The 17587-nt window shown below is 42.3% G+C and overlaps 1 protein-coding gene across 3 annotated transcripts in view; it reads right to left on the bottom strand.

Moving 5' to 3' along the window:
- Positions 1-17587, bottom strand: part of IL21R (interleukin 21 receptor) — a 33179-nt gene that overhangs the window by 9494 nt on the left and 6098 nt on the right. The window contains exons 2-4 of one of the 3 annotated variants that reach the window (XM_016136782.2): positions 6096-6145; positions 4510-4574; positions 1930-2032 (exon numbers count right to left, since the gene is read on the bottom strand). In XM_016136782.2, coding sequence (XP_015992268.2) covers positions 1930-2032; positions 4510-4558 — 152 coding nt within the window. In that variant the 5' untranslated portion in view covers positions 4559-4574; positions 6096-6145. Of the gene's footprint in view, positions 1-1929; positions 4404-4509; positions 4575-6095; positions 6146-17587 lie in introns of all 3 variants that reach the window. The other 2 variants (XM_016136784.2, XM_016136781.2) reach the window with 2 other exon arrangements.

Raw genomic sequence — 17587 nt, 5'->3', positions numbered from 1 at the left:
AAATGCCCTGGCTTTTTAACTCCCACTAGGCAGAAACAATGGGTTTTGAGGTATGTATAGGAGTTCGCCAGCTATTTATTTCCCTAATTCAGGCTCTAAACATGACCACCCTCCAGGGCCAATATGGATATGTGGACTCATATCTCTGCTAAGTCTTTGCTGGAACAGAAACTTCTCCTGAATAAAGGCTCTCCAAGCCTCCAGCCTGGACCACCGTAATGGCCGTCCGGTGGTGTCCTTGCTTTCCCTGCCCTCCCTGAAACCTATCCACTTGTACAGCTGCCGGGGGGATATTTAAAAATTCCCTGTCACTCCCCTATCTAAAACTCCGAGGTGGCTTCTCACCACCCGGTCAGTATAATCTGGCCCCTGCCAACGTCTCCGCGCCTTTGTCGGCTGCTCGCCCTCACACTGGCTCGCTCCGCTCTGGCCACACTGACCTTACTATTTCTCAAACTCGCCAGCTCTTTCTGCCTCAAGACCTTTGCACAGGCAGCATCCTCTGCCTGGAATGCCCTTTCCCCAGCTCACCGGCTGCCTCCTTCTCATCCAGAGAGGCCTGCCCTGACCACCCTGGCTAAAGTACGCCCTCCCGCAGGTCACTCCCTCTCCAGCCTGTGGCCCAGCTTCCTGTTCTTTAGACACCAGCACTCAGTATCAGAAAGCATCTGGTTGGCTGTTACATGTTTACCGTCCGCATCCCCAGCCACTCCCACTGCAGTGGGTCAGCTCCAGGGACCTCATCAGTTTTGGGCTCTGCTGAGTCCCCATTGCCTGCAAGTATCTGGCAGGAGCTTAATAAACGCGTTCTGAATAAGTGAATGAATGGATGATGACAGATTGAAAGCCAGCTACGCTGTATCCGGAGCAGCATATTGACAAAGAGTCTCTCCTTGACTAGACTCTACCCCGGCTCCTCTGAGCTCTCTCCTCAAGCAGGCCCTGACTTGCGGGCTTCTGTGTTTGTCTCTGCGTTGTCTACTTTTAGCAAGACTCCTGCTAAGTCAGTTTAGCAAGGAGCCCCCACTCTCGATGTCTGATCTGGTTCCTCAACCCCTATTGACCCCCCAGGTGATGTCTGACCCCCCTGCACCACCCTCGGCAGGAACCCCGTTAGGTGGGTTTAGCCAGAGGACCCCTCACCCCTGGTGTTTCCTCTCGGTCATTTTACATCCACTGACCCCACCTTGCTCCTTGGCTATGAATTCCCACTTGCCCTTGTTGTATCTGAAACTGAGCCCAATCCCTGTCCCCTATGGTGAAACCCCCTGCCTATCCCTAGCCCTGTCCTCACGGTCTCAAATAAAGTCTGCCCTACCATTCTTTAATGAGTGTCATGAGTGATTTTTTGCTTTAACAATGCGGATTAATAGGGACCCATGGCTTTTGGAATTAGGCTGCCTGTGTTTGAATCCCAGGTCCACCATGTGCTGGCTGTGTGACCTTGGGCAGGTTGCATAACCTCTCTGAACTCCAGTGTCCTCATTTCTAAAACGGGAGTCATAACTGTGGGACTGGAGGAGATTGTTCACATGAAGCACATAACAGGCTGCCTGGCCTGTACTAAGTGCTCAGAAAAATTGTATGGGGAACCAGTCATCTTGGGGTCTCAAAATCCTAGTCAGGCCTGTGTGGGTGAGGCAGTATGGCCTTTGGATCTGGACAGAGCTGCCCTGCGCCAGTCAACTCACGCTCTGGACAAGGCCCATGGGCACAGTGATTCCCAGCTCAGTCTTTCCTGGGGTGAAACCAAATGCTGTGGGCGAAATCGCCAAGCGAGCCCCCAGGAAATGGCAGCTGTTATCTTTATCGCTAAACTACCTGCCAGGCACATAGTAGGTCCGACTCAGTCTGTGGTCTCCTGCAGCCCTGCCCCAGGCCATGCTACCCTGAGTAGCACCCCAGAGCCGGTGAGACCCAGCCACTTACCAGGTGAGGGTGAGCGTGCTGGGGTGGAGGGTCCATGTCTCCAGAATACAGGTGACTGTCTGGAAGTAATCCGTGTAGCAGACAAGGTCTGGACAACCCCAGGCTGGAGGTGAGGAGAGAGAGGCCTTGGTATGGGGCTGACAGGAAGCTGTGGGGCTCCTCAAACCCTCACCCTCTCCAGGGCTGGAGAAGGAGCAGAAGCTAAGATGACTATGATGACTCAGGGGCCACTAAGTTGTGGGCTTGGAGCAAGGGGGTCCTTGCTACCTGATCAATTCCTTGTTCAAGCACCTGAAGTTTCAAAGCTGGCTGCGGAGACAAGACACTCTTAACATGAAACATAATAAAGGGAGCAGGTCCCACCTCAGCTCTCTCCCCATGAGCTCTACGTCCTGCAACCAGGTGAGCGTCCCTCCTGGCCAGTTTCCCTCTAGGGGTGGGGCTTCCTGAACTCCCCGGATGCTGAGGAACCCGCAGGGTGACTCGAGAGGCATTCACGAGGCCAAGGAGAGCGCTACTGAAAATGACCTGATCCCTGACAAGGAAGAGTCCTCTGCTCCACAGCAGCTGGCCTGAGACAGGACACGGACCGACCTCGGTGATGCAGCAAGTGCTTCAGAGAATAAGGAAGCGTCAGAAAACTGAGACGCCCTTAAATGCTTTTGCCAAAATGTTGCCCAAACCATCCCCACCACCAGCAAATGACACGGGCATTGCCAGTTTGGGCAATTTTGTCAGAAGCTGTAACGCGCTCCCACCTCCGACATTCGTTGCTTCACTTTGTTCTAAAAGTGCAGGTGCAATCACGATCTAAATTGTGTTCAGTGTTTGACAAAATACACGTAATAAATTTTAGCTTTGTTTTGCGAGATCAAGCGCTGACACTACTATCTCGCCCCAGTATTTACCAGAAATTTGCTTGCTTTTTTAAGTGGATTCATTTTTAGAGGGTTTGGTTTTTTTTTCTTATTTTTCCTCCACTAATGAAGACCCGGAGGGTGGTGATCCATTCTCTTCCTGGGCCTCACTCAAGGTCAGAAGCTAGATTCGGAACCAAGAAAATTGCTGCTGGAATGTCCTTTAGTCCACGCCACCCCCATCCACCCCCCTCCCATTTTCTAGATGAGAACGCTGAGGTTCTGAGACCACACCTCTCGTCCCTCTTGGCCTGGGCTGCTGAGACTCTCACCCAGGAAATCTACTTTGTGCTAGTTCTTCCCACCGCACACATGGGCGACATTGCCATTCAATCGCTAACACTCCCTCCCCTGGCCGTGGCCTCAGACTCCTTCTCAACACAGCTCTCCCAGCAGTCACTGCCAAGGGATCTGGGCTGTGGAAATGAACCCTGCTCTCGGGCGTGGCTTCTCTCGGGAAGGAGCGCAGGGCCTGTCGGTGGGGCGCAGAGGGGCTCGTTCAGCACTTTGTGGAGAATGGAGGACTGATTCTGGCAGGACCTCAGCCCAGAGCTGCAGAAGCCACCACAGGGCTGTGTCTCCTCCGAGTTTATATCCTAGCAGTTTTCCCTCAAGACTTCAGATCTTAGATAAAGCCACCATTCTTAGTTGGGCTCAAGGCCACCAAGGTACAGGGTTTCTCCCGAACTTAGAATTAAACATTGGGGAGGGAACAGCAACCCCCAAACTAGCATGGAGGTGGTATGAGGGACCAGAGGGACCAAAAAAAACCCAGTCACCAAGTCAATAGCCAGACCGCGGATCGAGAACCCCAGGGCCGTCCCTGGCCTGAAGTTATCAAAGTGTGGACATGCAACTCATGACTGCTTACATCCTTATCTATAAGCTGGGGACACTGGCCCTTTTGGTGGGTGCGGAGCTGTGGCAGGTGACCTGAAGACCCATTAGAGCCAGGACAGGGTGCTGGTCATTCAGAAAGAGAAAATAAAAAAGCCCGACTCCTGTTTCCTGAAGGAGCTATTAGAGGTTCTGGGCCTTTTGATAAAAACCAGAGAGAAATGCCAAGTGGCAGCTGAGGGTCCCCCTGCCTCTCATCAGCCCACTGGAGCCCGTGTGCTGTGTTCCGCCTCTTCTGGGAAGGCCTCCTGGATTTCTCAGCCCTGGCTGTCTGACATCTCCCCCTGACTGCCAAGGCTCTGATCCTCCGGGGTTGCCTTCCAAGGCTCTGGCTATTTTTGTTTCCAATTCCACTCTCCCTACTGGGGAATATCAGTGCCTGCTGAGGGTCCCGTGATTGTTGAAGAACATCCCTGAGGAGGGTCCTTCAACGAGGAAAAACCGAAGGCAGGACTTTCTCTGAGGGCTGAAGCCAGCTAAGGCAGAGAGCCAGGAAATGCAGGATGAAGTCTCTCATAGGCCCAGTGAGCCGTGACAACCCAACATGGAGGGTGTGGGGGTGGCGCTTGGGACTCGCCTGAATCATTTCTGGCTAATGGAGCTCTCTGGCTGGATGGGTTCTGGTTCATGGAGAGCTGGCCGCTCCACCTGTGTCAGCCTCTAGAGGACAGATGCCATTGACTTTGACCTCGGGGCCTGTAGCCATGCCCTGGAGCTCACAGGCCAGCCCAGCGCTCCCCCCGCGGACAGCAGGGCAGCTACTCACCACTCTGAAGCATCAGCAGGAGCAGAAGGGCAGCCCAGTCGGGGGGCATGCTGATTTCCGGGGACCTAGAAGAGACACACAGCAAAGGGTAGTCCTGGGCCTGGCGACCAAGGGATGCTGAAAGCCTCCCTCTGGTCCCCATCTCTTCCTTGGAAGACTTGCCTCAGATTTTTGAATTTGTCTCAGAAAAACAAGAGTTTGAGAAACCCACAGATGCTCCCAAGGATTCCTGCCTCTTAGAAATGGCCGACTCGCCCTGCGGATCCCTCCCCACTTTTCCTGCCTTCTTCCCATGCCCCTTACACAGTCATGAATGACAGATGAATTCAAAGAGGGAGGGGCTCACTGCTCTTCCCCCAACACTTAGCCTATATTGTGGAATTGAATGTGGGCATTTATACAGCTAAGAAAGAAAGAGGAAGTTGAGGGAGGGCACGTCGGTTTGGAAAACGGTATTTAATGAGCAGCAGTCTTGAGCCCTCCTCCCATGAAGCACCTATGTTGACATTAGCCCCCAAAATTGTCTCCTTACTAAATAACAAGTCCAAAGCAGACGCCTGCTAAATACCTAACACAAGGTTAGCCCAGTAATGAGCCTTCTTACTCAATCTAAAGCCCAGGTTAGCCCACTAGGGAGTGCCTTGGGCGCCCAGATCTGACCGAACCAAGGCAACCTGGGCTCCCTGGCCTGGATGAGATGGAGAAGAGACCACTTCAGAAAACGGAGAAAGCCTTTCCGGAAGGAGTAAAGTTTGATGCCCTGGGCAGAGGGAAAACCCACCAGGCTGGCAATGCCCGTTGTACTCCCAGCTCTGTGTTTGCTTGGGAAGGTGCCAGCCAAAGGCCAGAGGTCTGCCCATCAGGCCCAGGAGCCCCACCCAGACCACCCCCACGGACAGGGGTGTAGCTGGAACTGGAGCTTAGAGGGATGACCCATGCGGGGACCAAGTCACGCACATGGCTTCTTCCAGACACCATCCCTGAAACCACAGTGGGAAGCCCCCGCCACCAAGTGTCCCCCCAGATCCTACTCTGCCCCCATCAAGAGCAGGCAGTGATGAAGGGCACAGAGAGGTTCAGATTACCACCTGTGGGGCTCTGGGCTGGTCACTTCCCCTCTCTGAGCCTTGTAGAATAGAGATGGTAAAGCCTGCTTCCAGGATTCTTATGATAATTCCAAGAAATGAGTTGTAGAAAGCCCTGAGCATGGTCCCTGACACATAAACACTTAATGAACAGCCACGATTAGTATTGAATTTAGAGCATCAGAAATGGGTGGACTCCAGAATGATCTAGCCAAAAGATCCCCAAATTTCTCACTTTCAAAATAATGGCCATATTTGTAGATCGTGTGTACTATTATTTATTTAATATATTTCTATAAATGAAGTTACTTAAAAATTAACTGCATCCTCATCCTAAGCGACAGCTGTCCCCAACCTTTTTGGCACCAGAGACTGGTGCTCCTATGAGAATCTAATGCTTGGTGATCTGAGGTGGAGCTGAGGCGGTGATGCTATGGCTGGGGAGCGGCTGCAAACACAGAAGAAGCTTGGCATGCTCACGCCCTTCCCCCCACTGCTCACCTCCTGCTGTGCAGCCCTTGCTGGTCCAAGGTTGGGGAGGTTCGGGACCCCTGATAAGCAATAACATCCATAGTTGTATATATTTTTCCCAACACACTTTAAAATCAACAACATAGCTGTTAAAATAAGATGATGATGGGGCAAACCTTATTTGAAGTGCTTTAAATAACACTGACCTTCAGGGGCCCCAAGCCCAGCAGGAACCTTGTTATCACACTTTGAAGATTTAACCCCCACAACAGGAGGTGGAGTCTGGGTCTGCCCCTTGTAAGTGTGCTCACACCTGTGACCCCTGTCTCAGCACAAGGCCTGGCATAGTTGTCACTCCCCAGAGGCTCGACTACCACCACAAGATAAAGCACAAGCTCCTTGCCCAGAGTCAAGGCTTCTCCTCCCTCCACATCCTCTGTGCGGCACAAACAACACCCAGGCCCCTGGGGACCGAGGGGACCTGCTGCTTCTATCTACCTGGCATCTCCTCCCCTTTTATAAAGAGTTCCCCAGACTGGCGTTGACTTGAACGTCTGCTCCATAGGGTGGGCACCTGACCAAGGCCTGTTCAACAAAGTCTCCCTACCCACCTGCTTGACCACATTAAAAGAGTCAAGAATGGATACTGACCCAGGAAAGGCCAATGAGAGCAATCCTGGGAATTTTTTCTAGAACTCTAATAAAGAAGGACTTTTTGGTGTTCCCACTGGAAGCTGGTACCCATCTCTGTCACCTCTGAGAAAGAGCCTGCTGAAAATGATGACAGTACTGAGAAATACAGACCCAGTGTCCCCATGGCATCATTTGAGGACCTGGATGCACTGGGTCTGATATCTGTGCCTGGACTTTTCATTTACATAAGCAAAACAAAAACATGTTGCTCGCGCAACCATGTTGAATTATGCTTCTGTTGCTTGCCATCAAAGAAACCTGAAACAATGAGATAACGCAAAGGACATAGAATTTGAAGCCGGAAGATCTTAGAGCTCCTCTGCCCCTTCTATTCTCTGACCTCAGTTATTATCTCTGACATTAGGACAGTAATGCCCACTGCACCTGGCAGTTAGGAAGAGCCAGTGAGACCTGGCAGTGCTGTGTGAACTGCGAGTTACTACACAAGGATGCCGGGTTCTTGCTGTTACTGGCCCACTGATCCTAATTATTCATCATCCCCCTAGCACCCCAGGCCCCAGAATGCCTCTCTGCCTTGCATAAAGCAAATTCTCCCGCTGCATCTTCTCCTTGAACACCTTTTTCCATCCCATCACTCTAGACACAGGCTTCATGGCCTACCTGCTCCATCCCTGCATCTGTGAAGCTACATTGGAACGTTCCAGAACTCCTACCACTTACGACATTCAGGGTTTTCACCCAAAAGATAAACATCTTTATTTTACATCCCATTTTTTGCTACAATAAACATGTCTCAAAAAAAAAAAATGTAGTATCACTACCATCAATAGGTAACTAGTATGAAATTGAGAGGGAATATGTACCACAGTGGTTAAAATACAGACTTGCGGCGGCTCGCTTGCCTGAATTCGAATCCCAGCACTGCCATTTATTTACAGGCTGTGTGACTTTGGGAAGTTTACTTAACCTTTCTGGGCCCCAGGATCCTCATCTGTGAAATGGAGATAATAATAACAGTACCTACCTCATAGAGTCTTTGGGAGAATTAAATTAGTCAATACTTGTAAAGCATTTGGAACAATGCCTGACGAAACAGTCTACTTATCATAAAACTAAATACAGTGAAAAGTCAAAACTCAATACAAGGAAAACAAAAGACAATTATTGAATTTTAGGAAGATACTATCCCCTGTCTGAGACTTTTAGGACTTGAGACCTTGTTTGCCTTTGTTTAAGAAGGGGGATCGAAGAGTGTCAGAGAGATGTTTTAGACATACTAGCACCAATCTGAGACCCACCCCCTACATCATCAGAAGATTGAAAGAAGGATGAAAAAGATCTAACTCTCTCCCTAGGGGGTCCAGGGATATTTAAAACCATCTACAGTAAGCTGCTCACTTCTGGGAAACACCAGCCTTGAATGATGAAGGCTTCTCCTCGTGTTCTCACAGCACGAAGAGGGAACACCTCCCCATCCCACTGTGCTCCTTGCCCTGAAACCATTTTTTATGGGTTACTCCATTCAGGCTGCCTCCTGAGGGCAACAGCAACTTACTTCCCAAGATGGACAGCAGACCACCAGGTGCTTCCTGAGTGAAGGACAGAGGGTGCCCTGCAGGGCTCTCTGCTACGGAGGCCCTGCAGCAGCACCCTCCCTCTGCGGTCCCCTACGGAGGAGTGAAGAGCACCTGGCTTGGAATCTGCCAGGTCCTATCTGGGCATCTTTGGCGAGTTCCTCATTCCCCTGATTCTTTTTTCTCATCTATAACGAGAGTCATGAGTCTTTGCTGCAGGTTTGTTATAAGCACTAAATGCATCATTGCATGTGAAGCATTCCAGCACAGTCTTGGATGGGATGCAGTCCTGGAAAGGTGTTTTATCCACCAAGCTCCAGGGCCAAGAAATGATTTCTAGACTTCTGCAAATACAGATTAAAAGTTGGTCACATTTCAGGAGATCCCGGGGGAAACAGAGAAGCTTGGGGGTAGGAAATCAGATTGGAGTAGGTGCTATAGAGAATATAAAGTGCTTAACTGCACAGTCAACAGAGAGATGCAAATAAAAACCACAATGACATTTTAATTTTATCAGATTGGCGAAAACTAAAAGTCTGATGACATCACATGTGGCTGAGAATATGGTGTAGGGAGCTCTCATTCACAGTCAGTGGAAACGTAAATAAATACTACTGGTCTGGAAAATAGTTCGACATGATCTAAGTGCTTCCCCTAAGACCCAGCAGTTTCATCCCTATGTGCACCACAAACGAAACTCTGCTACATGTGTACTAAAAGCATATGCAGAAATGTTTATAGTAGCATTGATTTTAATGGCTAAACAACCTGAATATCCATCAGCAAGAGAAGACAAAGGTAAATTGTGGCGTAATCACTCAATGTAAAAATGAATAATAGCTTCACAGAAAAAAAAAAAACAAATGACTCTCACAAACAAAATGTGAAATGAAAAAAAAAAGTAAGTTAGGGAAAAAAGCCTTCACATAATAACACCATCTATGTCACACATAAAACCGCTCTATATGTTTAGGTGAATATATACATGTCTTGAAAATACAGAGAAATTCAAGGGAATGATAAACATCAAACTTCAAATAATATAGAAATGAAGGGTATGTGATAAAGGGAAGTATTCAGGGATCTCAAAGTTTTGGTAAAACTGAGTGAAGTTACTGCTGGTGTTGATTATATTATTTTTTTATATTTTTTTGTATGCCCAAACTAATTCATAATATTTTAAAAGTACGTGAATCTTAAGATTGTAAACTAAAACTTGGAGGGGGACTTTCACCTCTGGCTGCAATAGAGTAGCTGGTATCAAACTAATCCCCTTAGTGAGAACAACTACTACTAAATGGGAGAAAAATACTGGGAAACCACATGAGAGAGCAACCAAGTTTGATAGTACTTGAGAGGCCAGGGTGTCAGAAGGAAAACACATGGAAATTATGTATGCAATTTCCCTCAAATGAATTTCCAAGTCATTGCAAATGAATTCATATCATGAAATCTAGCCAAAAGCCTCTGGCAATAGGCTGAAAAGTTGAGAAGAGATTTTGACAGTTTCACAATGCTAAGGAAGGAATTGAAATTCAAGGCTTAGCAAGAAAGATGGGCCCTGGTAAAAACCCAGTTATTCAGGCGAGGCTATGCCTTAAGAATAAGTAAAAATCAGAAATAATTTAGCCTTGATAGCATCGAGGTGATTTGCCTATATGCTATATCTCTGCTAGAAGAAATTGGACAGTTACCCAAAAAGTTAAACAGTATAGGTTACCAGTATAGGAGCAGTATAGGAGCAAGCAATTTGACTCCTGGTATGTAGCAAAAAATCATCGAAAACATATGTCCACAGAAAAACCTTTGTACACAAATGTTCATAGCAGCATTATTCATAACATCCCCCAAACAGAAGCAATCCTTCTGTCTATCAATTGGTGAATGGACAAACAAAATGTAGGATAGCCCTACAGTGGAATATTATTCAGCCATAAAAACTAATGAAGTAATGATACATACTACAACGTGGATGAGCCTTGAAAATGTATGCTAAGGTAAATAAATCAGAAACAAAAAGCCACATATTGCATAATTCCGTTTATATGTCATGTCCAGAATAGGCGAATCCATAGAAACAGAAAGTAGATGAGTGGTTGCCAGGGGCGGGAGCTTTGGAGGGAGGAGGAATGGGGAGTGACCGCCAATGGGCATGGCTTTTTTATTTTGTAGCAATGAAAATACTCTGCGGTTAGATGGTGGCGATGGTTGTACAACTTCATAAATATACTAAAAACCACTTAATCGTATAATTTAAAACAGTGAATTGTATATGTAATGGGATTTTAATTTAAAATTATTTAAATGAAAGCAAATAAACATATTTTCAGACCCCCAAAAAAGCTGATAGAATTTGTCACTGGTAGGCCTGCATTAAAATGTATACTAAAGTGAGTTATTCAGGCAAAAGAAGGATAATCCCAGATGGGAAGCAAGGCACTATAGGAAGGAATGAAGAGCAATAGAGAGTATTATAAATATAAACGAATATTAATTGTTTAAAATAGTAACAACAATAATATCTTATTAAGTTTGTACTATATGCAGAATTAAAATACATGACGACGATACCCCAAAGGCAAGAAAGGGTTAATAAAGTTAAAGGTCACTGTATTGCGTGGGGAACAATAAAGGTACTAATATATAAGGTAGACTCCAAAAAAATCAAGTATGCATGCTGTAATCTCTAATACAAGCACTAAAAGAATTGTAAAAGAAAGCATAGACAGGAAACATAGAAAAGCAAAACTTTAAATGTTATTCTTCTAAAAAATAGGACAATGAAAAAGAAAAAAGAAAAAAGAAAAAAGAAGAGATGAGGCAAAAGGAGAACAAATAGCAAGATGGTAGATTTAATCCCAAACACATCAGCACTTTTATTAAACGTGAATGAACTAAACGCTAGAATTAAACACACAACCTTGAGATCAGAACTTGACATTGAAAGAAAAATTATAGGTCACTAGCTCTCATAAATGTACACACGAAAATTCTAAACAAAATGTTGACAAATCTAAACAAGTGATTCATGCAAAACTAGACAACATGTCATTATCAATGAGGTATATTTCAGGAATGCAAGGTTAGTTGAAAATCAGTATAGTAGTTTCCTCTTATCCATGGCTTCACTTTCTGCAGTTTTATTTATGCATAGTCAATCACACTCTGAAAATATTAAATGAATGATTCCAGAAATAAATAATTCATAATTTTAAATTGTGTGGCGTTTTGAGTAGTGTGATAAAGCCTAACACTGTCCCCCTCTGTCCCACCTGGGACATGCCTCATCCTTTTATCTGGCATATCCTGCTGTATATGCTACCTACCCATCAGTCATGGGATAATATCTATTGTCGTGGTATCACAGTGCTTGTGCTCAAATTACCTTTATTTTACTTCATAATGGCCCCACAGCACAAGAGTAGTGATGCTAGCAATTCAGACACACCAAAGAGAAGCCATAAAGAAGTTTCCTTTAAGTGAAAAAATGTAAGTTCTCTACTTAATAAGGAAAGAAACAAAATTTCTGAGGTCACTAAGATCTACAGTAAAAATGAATCTTCTATCCATGAAATTATGAAGAAGAAAAAAGAAATTCATTCTAGTTTTACTGTCACACCTCAGACTGCAAAAGTTACAGTCACAGTCAGTTCATGGTAAGTGTTTAGTTAAGAAGGAAAATGCATTAACTTGTGAGTAGAAGACATGAATAGAAAACATATTTTGATTGATGGCAACATGTCGCACCAGAAAGCATTAAGACTGTAGGAAAATTTCAGCAAGAAATCTCCTGAAATGAGTGACACCAAGCCATCTACTACAAGAAGGGATGGTTACACAAATACGGAAATAGACTTTACAATCTCACATCATCACAAAAAGAAGATTGAGTACAGCACAATAAGATATTTTGAGAGAGACCACATTCACGCAACTTTTATTATAGTGAATTGTTATAATTGTTCTACTTTATTATTTGTTATTATTGCTATTCTCTTACTTCTCCTAATTTTTAAATTAAACTTTATCATAGATATGTACGTATAGGAAAAACATAGTACATATAGGGATTGGTACTATCTGTGGTTACAGACATCCACTGGGGTCTTGAAATATATCCCCCATAGATAAGGGGAAATTATTGTAATGTATTTCACCACATTAACAGAATAAAGAAGAAAATTTATATGGTAATTTAATAGGTTCAGAAAACATATTTAATAAATTATAACACCCACTCGTGATCTTTAAAACACTCTCAGAAAACTAGGAATAGAGAAATCATCTTTAATCCGATAAGGAGCGCGCGCACACACATGCACCATACCAACTAACGTCATTCCTAGTGGTCAAATACTGAACACTTTATCCCTGAGGGCAAGAAAAAGATAGTAATGTCTTGTACTGGAAGGCAAGGAAAATAAATAAATTTATAAAGATAAGAAAACTACAGGATCGGAATGATATAAGTATTAAATACCTAGAAAAGTTCAGATACTTGACAGATAAACTACTAGAATAATAATTGTTAAATGAGGACAACATATATGAGATCAATATAAAAAAATTATTGTATATCTAATAATCAACAAAACCTTAGCTAGACTAACAAAAGAGGAGAAGACTCAAATAACTAAAACCAGAAAAGAAAGAGGAAACATTACAACAAATACCACGGAAATAAAAGAATTATAAGAAACTACTATGAGTAATTATATACCAACAAACTTGATAATGTAGAAAAATAGATAAATTCCTACAATCCACCAAGACTGAATTATGAAGAAATAGAAAATCCGAACGGACCTATAACTAGTAGATTGAATCATTAATAAAAAAAATCTCTTAACAGATAAAAGCTTGGAACCAGAGCCAGAGAAAGAAAACTCCAGTTCAATATCCTTGATGAATATTGACACAAAAGTTCTCAGCAAAATACTAGCAAACAGCATGCAACAGCACATTAAAAGGGATTATACATCACTAACAACTGAGATGAAACCTTGGGATGGTTGAACATACAAAAATAGACCACATTAACAGAACAAAGGACAAAAATCACATGATTATTTCAATTGATCCAATTTTCCAACTTATCTTTTCATAATAAAGACATTCAGCATCTAGGAATAGAAAAAAGTTACCTCAACATAATAAAGGCTATAAATCAAAGCCTGCAGCTAACCTCAATGGTAAAAAACTGAAAGCTTTTCTTCTAATATCAAGAATAAGGAACGAATGTTCACTATTACCACTTCTATTTACATAATACTGGCAGTCTTAGCGAAAGCAATTAGGTAAGAAAAAGAGATCAACGGCAGTCATATCGGAAGGAAGAAGTAAAATTATCTCTGCTTACAGATGACATGATCTTATATATAAATAACCTTAAGATTCCATAAATGAAACCTGTTAGATTAATAAGCAAATTTAGCAAAGTAGCAGAATATAAAATCCACACTCAAAAATCAGTTGCATTTCTATATACTAACAATGAACAATCCAAAAAATAAAATTAAGAAAACAATGTCATTTACAATAATAGACATTGTCATTTACAATAATAAAAAGAATAAAATACTTAGGAGTAAACTTAACCAAAGACATGGAAGATTCGTTCGCTGAAAACTACAAAACATTGTCAAAAGAAATCAGAGACACAAATAAATGAAAAAACACTCCACGTTCATATATTGGAAGATTTAATATTTTTTTAAATGTCTAAAGCAATCTATAGATTCAATGCAATCTCCGTCAAAATTCTAACAGCATTATTTGCAGAGGTAGAAAAATAATCCTGAAGTTGATAGAGAATTTCAAAGGACCCCAAATAATCAAAACAATCTTGAGAAAGAAGAACAAAGATAGAGGCCTCGCACATCCTGATTTCAAAACATATGATCGAGCTACAGTAATCAAAGTAGACATCAGCATAAAGAAAGACAAAGCAGATATTGCCATAAAATCAGGCACAGAAACCAATTGAACAAAACAGAGGGCCTGAGATAAAGCCTTACGCACAGACATGGTCAAATGATTTTTGACGAGGGTGCCAAAACTATACAATGGGGAAAGGAGAGTCTCTTCAACAAATGGTATTGGGAAAACTGATATCCACATTCAAAAGAATAGAGATGGACTCTTATCTTAGATCATAAAAAAAATTAACTCGAAATTAAAGACTTAATTATAAGACCTAAAACTATAAAACTCCTAGAAGAAAATATAAGGAAAAACGTTATGATGTTGGGCCTGCCAATGATTTCTTGGATACGACACCTAAAGCACAAGCAACAAGGCAAACACAGACAACAGCCAACTGAAAAACTTCCGTGCAGCAGAGGAAACGATCCACAGCATGAAAGAGCAACCTACAGAACAATGGAAAGTATCTGCGAACCATACATAGGATATTCAGAATTTACAAGAAGTATAACTCAGTCGCAAACACAAACAAAAACAAAAGCCCAGTTGACAAAAAATAGGCAAAAGATTTGAGTAGATATTTCTCCGGAGAAGAGAAACAAAGGGCCTAGAGGTGTATGAAAAGGTGCTCAACAGCGCTAATCGTCAGGGAAATGCAAATCAAAGCCACAATGAGTTATCGAGTCACATCTGTTAAGGTGACTACTATGTTGGTGAGGATGAGGAAAAATTGGATCCCTTGCACCCTGTTGGTAGGATTGTAAAATGGTGTAAATGCTATCCAAAATAGTATGGCATTTCCTTAAAAAATTAAAAATAGAACTACCACATAATCCAACAATCTCACTTTTGGGTCCATATCCAAAAGAATTGAAAACAAGATCTCAAAGAGATATTTGCACACTTTTGTTCATTGCAACATTATTCACAAGAGTCAAGATGAGAAAGCAACCTAAATCCATCGACTAATGAATGGATAAAGATATACATTCAATAAAATGTTATTTAGCCTTTTAAAAAAGGAGGAAATTCTGCCAGATGCTACAACATAGTTCTTGAAGACGTTGTGCTAAGTAAAATAAGCCAGTCTTGAAAGACAAATACTACGTGATTCCACTTATATGACATATCCAAAGTAATCAAACTCATAAAAATAGAAAGTAGAATGAGGGCTGCCAGTGGCTGGAGGGAAGGGGTATAAGGGGAAGTTGTTGTTCAATGGGTAAACAGTCTCAGTAGTGTGAGATGAAAAAGTTTTAGAGATCTGCTGTACAACAATGTGCACATGGTTAACTATACTGTACTGTTCTCTATTGTACACTTAAAACTGTTAAAAGGGTAAAAAGTATTTAGTGTGATTTATGAAGTTCAAGGCCAGGACATTCTGCTTTGCACCACAATACCCTTTCTCATGGGATTCACAGATGAAAAGGTCTATAAACATTACAAAAGCAAAGACAGGAAGTCCCCGACTGGTGATCAGTTGAAGCGGGGCTGGGTTTTGCAGCTTTTCTTCCTACATCTGGAACTCCAGCTTGAAAAAGTGTATTAACAAAGTTAACAAGGTGTGAGGGGGGAAAAAACCTATTGTATTTCTATACACTGAGAACAAAAGTGAAAATTTTTAAAGTGTACAATTTACATTAGCATAAAAAAAAATCAAATACCCAAGATTAACTCTAGCAAAAGATGCACGAGACCTCTATGAGAATTCTACAAGATATTTGTTAAACTTTTTGAAATATGAAGAAATCGAGGGACATACTTTGCTCATGGATTGGAAAATTTAATAGAGTTGGCCCTCTGTATCTGTGGGTTTTACATCAGTGGGTCCAATCAACTACAAATCAGAATCATTCCAAAAATGTCTCAGAAATTTCCAAAAAGCAACACACAAATTTCAGCACTATGCTGAAACCATGTGACTGAAGTTATAGGTAGGCATACACTGCTATCGCCTGTGCGCAAATACAGGTTATATGCAAATACTACACCATTTCATATAAGGACTTGAGGATCCCTGGATTTTGGTATCCATGGGGGATCCTGGGACCAATCCCTTGTGGATACCAAGGGATGACTGTATTTTTAAGATGTCAGTTTTCCCCAAATTGAACTAAAGTTTCAATGTAATCCCAAAGTTCAAAAAAAATCCCCAGCAGGATTTTCTTTGTTGGAAATTGACAAGCTAGTTCTAAAATTTATATAGAAATGCAAAGAGCTGAGAATAGTTCAGGCAATCTTGAATAATAGTATGTCACTGTTGCAGGGAAAAACAGGCCAGTGGAAAAAGAATATAGAAATCAACTCATGTGTATAGTCACTTGATTTTCGACAAAGGTACCACTGCAAAGCCTTGGGGAAAGGATGATTTTAAAAACTAATGGTAGATTAAGTGACTGCTCATATAGAAAAAATACACCTCGACCCTCTACCTGATATCATACATAAAAATAAATTAGAGATAAATCATAAACCTATGTGAAAAGTAAAACAATAAAGCATCTAAAAGAAAACATGATAATATTTTCATGAACTTATGGCAGGCAAAACTTCTTAAACAGCACAAACAAAGCTCTAACCATGAAGAAAAAGATTGATCAATTGAACCACGTTAAAATTAAGAAATATTGTTCATCGAAAGATTTCGTTAAGAGAATGGAAAAGAAACTGAAATGGGAGGAGAGCATGTCTCTATCTATATACATATCTATCTATATAGTATATAGTTTCTATATAGTCATATAAAATTTATATTTTTCTCTTTTATAGTACATAATATTATACATTATATTTAACATATATTATGTACACACAAGTCTATCTGTAGTCAGACTATATAAAGAACTCCTACAAAACAATAATAAATAACACAACTCAATTTTTAAAAAATTGACAAAAAACTTAAACACTTCACCAAAAAAAAAAAAGACATAAATGGCCAAAAAGCATATTACAAGGCGTTCAAAATCATTATTCATCAAGGAAATGCAAATTTGCATGCCAATATGATACAACAACACATCAACCCAGAGTGGCTAAAATGAAAAAACCGGGCTATTCCACTTGCTGAAGAAGATCCAGGGAAACCGGAACTGTCAGTTTTCTGGTAGAAATGTAAATTGATACAACCACTCTGGAAAGCTTCAGCTGAATAAGAGATCCCACGATTCCATCTCCAGGTTATGCACCAAAAAGAAATGTGTACATATGGACACACGCAGACATGTGCCAGAGTGCTCACAGCAGCATCATTTATAACTTCCCCAAACTGGAAAGACCCCAAGTCCTTGGTTTCCCTGTATCTTCTTTCCCTCACTGATGAATCAGGAATGCGATCCACTAAGTTCCTCAAGTCAGCCATCATCT

The sequence above is a fragment of the Rousettus aegyptiacus genome, unplaced genomic scaffold, assembly GCF_014176215.1.
Source record: "Rousettus aegyptiacus isolate mRouAeg1 unplaced genomic scaffold, mRouAeg1.p scaffold_m13_p_8, whole genome shotgun sequence".
Taxonomy (NCBI): domain Eukaryota; kingdom Metazoa; phylum Chordata; class Mammalia; order Chiroptera; family Pteropodidae; genus Rousettus; species Rousettus aegyptiacus.
Note: the sequence above shows the minus strand (reverse complement) of the source record. Positions and strands in the feature narration are given on the sequence as shown.